This window comes from Sinocyclocheilus rhinocerous, unplaced genomic scaffold (assembly GCF_001515625.1).
Source record: "Sinocyclocheilus rhinocerous isolate Xijiao unplaced genomic scaffold, SAMN03320098_v1.1 scaffold1352, whole genome shotgun sequence".
NCBI lineage: Eukaryota > Metazoa > Chordata > Actinopteri > Cypriniformes > Cyprinidae > Sinocyclocheilus > Sinocyclocheilus rhinocerous.
The window spans coordinates 243,915-249,930 of record NW_015656168.1 but is presented as its reverse complement, the minus strand read 5'-3'; the positions used below and the strand labels follow the sequence as shown (position 1 = coordinate 249,930).

Sequence of the window (6,016 nt, the reverse complement as noted above, 5' to 3'; positions counted from 1 at the left end):
AAAGTGAGAAGAAAGCGAAATAATTTGGCAGCGTGATGCAAGCTTGCATTGAGTCATGTTTCCGGTCGTGGAATCTCTGATGTTAGCTCTCCCAATCCCTTTTTTCAGTTTCTCATTGTTGCTATGGTTTGAGGAAGATGAGCCTTTATCCGGTGCCGTTGGGGGTTTGTAATATGGGACATACTGCAGAAATGTGATGTGGAGGGCGTATGATTCCTCTGCCTCTTGAAAACCTACCAGACATTCTTGAAAGTACTCCAAAGCCTCTCTTTTCAGAACGTCTTCATGCATTTCAAGCCCATAAGCTTGAACCTAAGCTTTTTGCAATAGTAACTAAGTTATTTTATCGTAATATTTTACATGAATCTGTGTTGCTCTTTTATTAAATTTTTTTATGTCTCCTTTTTATTGCTCTGTTTTTGTACTGTAAGATATTGCATTATTTTCCAACTTTCTCTTTGCAGTGCTGCTTCTTCCCTCAGCTCAATCATTGCCTTGGGAATTAGTCAAATTATGTGTGGATATGATTATGCCATTTGATAATGGTGTTGTTGAGCTTTCTACAAAATGCTGCATGAACAGATGGATCACGAGCATGAAAGAAAATGAGTGAAGACATCGTAGAGACACAATATTCCTTTTATTTTCACATGCATTGCACTGGCAGGAGCTTATACTGACAAACCAATATTATCTATAGACATCTATTTTGTCATTCGATACAATTCTGAATGGGCTTGAGATGTCTGTAGATATTGCAGTGCGAGCTCAGATCATCCGACGTTTCCTTTCAAACAAACTTTTAAGAAAATACTGACAGATCGATGGTCTCATTACACTTTTACCTTCATTGCATTTCTTTGGTATAATAATCTTGGTAAGTGCAGGAATTACATAAATCCATTACTGAGCTCCGTGGCATTTTGCAGAGGCGAGAGGTGAGCACTACTCGGCAGTTATCACAACAGCGTCTCAGTGTTATGAACTCTTTAAGAGGAGAGCTTTTTAATAGGTTTAGGTCAACTGGGAGAGACCACTGGAGAGGGGGATATTAGGGGCTTGAATGGGGAAAGTAGCGTGATGTGAACAGTTGCCTCCAGAAAATGTCAAACTCGTTGTTAAGTGCGATTTTGTATCATTATAATAAGAGGAATGTTTTGTGCACCACCAAAGCCAATTCCATCGTGCATATGGCCACTTCTTTGTCATCGTGCATATGTATTTATGGAAACCTCGCCTAAATGGGTTACATGGCCAATCTTTTTTACTCAAGGCTGGTCCAAAATAAATGAAAAATACTGCAACTGCCAATATTTTTCAACTATTCTATGCACATGCTGTTCAATAAAAAAAATAAGCCATACAATAAAATAAAAATAAAAATATACATAAATAGATTTGGTGAACAAAGGATACTTGAGTAGGCATGTGCTAAATGAGTGCCTCGCTGTTTTCAGCCTACTGCTCAACATATTCTTCCTCGTCTCTTTTTGTCCTCCATTGGTGCTGCAGTGGCCTGTGCAAAGTTATATTGCACAAGAGTGGCAGTCACAGCTATTACTGCTCAGTTGGATGGGGCAAACCACAGTTCTCAAGTGATTTTAAAGCCACCTGTACTTCTCATAAAGTTTTCACCTACCTATTACAGGACAAGTGGACATCATTGTCCCCAGTGGGTCTTTAACAGGGGTTTTGCAAACCATGCCATAAAATACTGCTTAAACTTGAGGCTGTGTTTTGGAACATGATAGCTCTGATCATTAGCTGGCAGACAAGCTTGAACCACAGTTCAAGATGTTTTTTGAGCGTGCTGGCTGGTCAGCGAGCTACTATGTTCCAAGGCACAGTTTCCAGATTAAACTGGATTTTGCAACAGGGAATTGTAGTTGTAGAGAGTGTAGCCACCAGTGTAGGAGTTTCCATGTGCTACTGTTGTAATTTTTAGAACGTTTGGCTAAGAAGCTGCAAAACATAACTTTAATTTTATTAATCTAAAATCTAGGCTACTTTTATGTTCTTGTGAAATGCCGCCTTAGAAAAGCTGTTTTTAAATATTGTTCGATAACAATTCAATATTAGTGTTCAATATGTTCAATATTGCTGTAATTTCTTGGTGAAGAGGCAAAATCCTAGTAATTGGCCTAAATTTGAGAGCAGTACATGGGTCAATGTCAAATAAAGATGTCCAAAATTTTAGCTTATAGTGACTGCTTATTATTTTTAAAGAATAATTAGGCTAACATTTGCACTTTACTGTAACCTACAAAAAATAGAAAATGACTTTTCATTTAGAAATTGAAACCATGATCATGAAGAGGTCTTTAAGTATTTGAATGAATTGCGTTTAATGTATTGTATGTGTTTAATGTAGAATGGAGCAGCCTGCTATTTCAAGTGGCGCTCTCCATGGTGCTGGACAACAGAGCACTTTTACCGCCAGCTCTGCGCGACAGGATGGCAGAGCGTCTCAACAATCTACATGTTTGAGGAAAATATTCAAATTTGTCTCAGGCCGTTTTACTTAATGTTGTACATTATAATTAGTTTTCTATCTATTATATGATGTTCTTTGAAGTGTTTTATCTGTATCAAAGTATATCTATTCTACAAGCAGTCGAGCTTATGTTTTAGTAAACGTCAATTTTAGGAATGCAATGACTTTACAGCCTAGTCATTGAAATGACAAAAATTTTATGAGGTGAAAAACTTAAGTTAATACTATAACTTTAGCTAAAAAAACGAGGGGGATATTAATGAGAGTTGCTTTCCACGTTTTATGCTACATGTTGAAGCGTACTGCAATGCCTTTGTACCGCATAACTTATTTGCATGTCCAAACAAACTCGCACAGTCCGTTAATTGTTACGCAAATATTTCTTATGTCGCAATGAACAACAGCATGTCGTCAAACGTGTGTGATGTTTGTTAAATATCTAGTAGTAAATTAGTTCAGTTTTACAAGACGTTCATAAAACGAAATTAAAGCAAACAGGCTGCAATTCGATGTCGAATTTTTAGAGGTTGATTTGACGGCGACTGAAAATAAAAATGATTTTTTTTTTTTACACTTTCCGTTCATTTCCGTTAGGAGCGCGTTCAGATGTCTACGAAAATGCAGCCTAATGCATAATGCTTTAGTTTTAATTAGGCTAGCTAAGAAACATTCATAGCTTAAGCCTTGCTCTCAGTCGTTCCCGTACACTTAACGACAGTCTTGTTGAAGCGTCAGAACCGTAACTCTCCTTTTTTGGGGAAGCCCGTCATATCCTCTGTCCATATATGGTCACGAAGATGACACGCAGCGGGGAATCCTCTCACTGGAGACAATGAATGGGGAGGAGGGCTGATCGGTGAGACGGAGTGTATAAAAGCCGAGCGAAGGGAAGCCGTTGGTGTGAGAATCAACAGATCTACACATCTACAGATAGCTGGAGAGCTATATTACCTTGACGCAGATCTCAAAAAGGGGGGATTCCAAAGTATTTACATTTCTTTTTTGGTCGAACGCCTTCACGGATCGGCTTTTGCTCTTTCTTGTGTTTGCAATACCCCCTTATCAATAACCTGCTCGGACTGACAGCCATTGGAAAGCCATTCACGGAAAGATGCTTAACAACATGGATTTGAACTCTCAAGATTCTTTTTACTCCCAGTTTGAAAACTGTAACAGTTCTGCGATAGGGATGGAAACTCACGGCTCCAAAGACAGCCAGGATGTTTTCATGGATTCTGGAAGGACAGCACCTGCCCAGTTTGCACACGGTGAGTTTCTGACAGATCTATAAAAATCTTAGCGCTTTTTGTTATAGACCAGATTTCAGCGCTTTTTGTTATAGACCAGATTTCAGTACATGAAAAATTATATAGTGCAAGTTCATTTAAGCCACTCACGAAACTATGTAGTTATATAACTGATTGCACATTTCACTTAAGGCACTGACGCATGCCTGTTTTTTTCTCCATCCCAGGGGCGCCTATTACCCCCAAAACGGAGCCCACGAGTACAGATCAGTATAACTCTTGTCAGGGTCCGAAAGAAAGCTACGCAACCTCCCTAGCTTACTCAGGCAGCTTCTATGTGGAAACATCTCAAGGAACACCTTGCAGCACGGAAACACTGCTCAATATGATCACCGAAATCGTTGGCATCTCAACTACCCCTGTGTCGGATGCGCATCGGTGCGCAGACGGAACGATGAACGCAAGCCGTAGCAGCTTCGGCGACGAGGGGGTCCAGACGCAGGCCTCCACCTGCACCACCCCTCCGCTGTATTCCCCGGGACAGCAAGGCCACAGCTACCAGGACTCCCAGACTGCTACGCAGGCCCAAGACTCTGCTGCGGCGCATTTAAACTTTGCCTCCTCAGCGCAAGACGCGGAGCCGCTGTCCGAGAGCGCGACGTTCCCGGTGGTCATCAAAAATGAATTCGAGAGCAGCTGCTACGAGTGGGGGTCCTTCAATAAGTCGTACTTGGATACAGGCTTCCAGTCAGAGCCGTTCTCCATGTCGAATAGTTTTCAAGCTGATCAACAACAGGTGGACGTGAAAGAACTTTTGGACTCTTATTCTCCCATTTGCACAAACCCAGAGACTGAATTCAAAGTGGAGAGTACCCTTAAACAGGAGCAGTGCTTTGGAGATACTTGCACACAGGGCTTCAGCGCTCCCATGTTTAACTACTCCACTCCAGTTATGGATATCCCACCCACCAGTCTTTTAAAACCGACCATTTTTCCAAATATTGAACTCCAGTCGAGTTGCGACACAACCTACTCGACTTCCACAATAGACTCGGTACTGTATTCATCATTATTGCCGGAGTCTTTCAGTCAAACTTACACACGGGCTCAGAAGCCTAATCGTGTAAGAAAGAGCCCCGCTTCCTCTACTGGACCGGCCAAGGAGAAACCCTTCAGGTGTCCGATGGAGACCTGCGACCGGCGCTTCTCACGGTCGGATGAGCTCAACAGGCACATCCGCATCCACACGGGACACAAACCTTTCCAGTGCCGCATCTGTTTGCGGAGCTTCAGCAGAAGCGACCATCTGACCACGCACACCCGCACTCACACCGGCGAGAAACCCTTTTCTTGCGACGTGTGCGGCAAACGCTTTGCCAGGAGCGACGAAAGGAAACGGCACGGTCGGGTGCATCTCAAACAGAAAGAAAAGATGGAGTTGAAGCCACAAGTAGTCAACGCGTGGCCGTTCACTTTACCCGAGGCCATTTAAGCGACAATTATGGAAGGCGTAATGAGCGCTCGTTGTGCGTGATGTCAAATCTTACCGTCTTGGAAGATTCAAGCTTACTAAAACAGTTGCTTAGGCTACAGATTACAACTCCAAAGCTCAAATGAACGCCGTGGCAACTGATTCAAGCGACCCGCATGAGCGTAAAGGTCCACTGAGGTGACGGATCCCTTTTTCGCGAAATAGGGAATAGATAGAAATTTAAAACTGGACCTCCCACATTGAACCTTGCGTGCAGCTTGGAGTGTGTGCAGCAAGCGCATAAACTTAAATCGAGTGTTTTTAAAAAAAAATTTATTTATAATTTGTCCTCGACCATTATATTTCTTAATCGAGGAGCGTGTTTTGCAGAACACATGAACTGCAGTTCAGCACTTTCACTATGGAACAGCTCCAACCTCGACCTTGCATTGTAATGCGGCAGTAAAACGCACAGCTGGAATGTATTGCACTTATCTCCACTTTCGAACTTAAAAATGGTTTTAATTCGTGCTTTTGGTCTTTTCTATTCTAACGCTGTCACCTGTTTAAGAATTCTTTAAAAATGCATGTAAATGTTTACGTGATATTAATAATCACTGATAGATGCTTCATAGCACAAGTCAGATTTACCTCGTTTTACAACATGGTGGCATTATTGATTCATTTGTGCCAAGGTTTTTACAACGTATTTTCCCCTTTATATCTGTTTCATTTTGTTGCTATGCTCTATCGATTAGTAATTGTGTTGTACAATTATACAATCCAGTTCTACTGTTGTCAAAT

The 6,016-nt window shown here is 41.6% G+C and overlaps 1 protein-coding gene across 1 annotated transcript; it reads left to right on the top strand.

The window, feature by feature from the left end:
* Window positions 1–3,513: 3,513 nt before the first annotated feature.
* On the top strand, window positions 3,514–5,523 carry LOC107719777 (early growth response protein 1-A-like). The gene is made up of 2 exons (XM_016527289.1): window positions 3,514–3,762; window positions 3,969–5,523. The coding sequence occupies exons 1-2, from the start codon at window positions 3,606–3,608 to the stop codon at window positions 5,231–5,233; spliced, it is 1,422 nt and encodes a 473-aa protein (XP_016382775.1). The 5' UTR covers window positions 3,514–3,605; the 3' UTR covers window positions 5,234–5,523.
* The last annotated feature ends 493 nt before the right edge of the window (window positions 5,524–6,016 follow it).

Excerpts from the sequence above, each read along its gene's own strand:
- LOC107719777 (XM_016527289.1), top strand. The coding sequence starts at position 3,606 with ATGCTTAACAACATGGATTTGAACTCTCAAGATTCTTTTTACTCCCAG. Across the intron at positions 3,763-3,968 it reads ACCTGCCCAGTTTGCACACG|GGGCGCCTATTACCCCCAAA; the intron begins GTGAGTTTCTGA and ends TCTCCATCCCAG.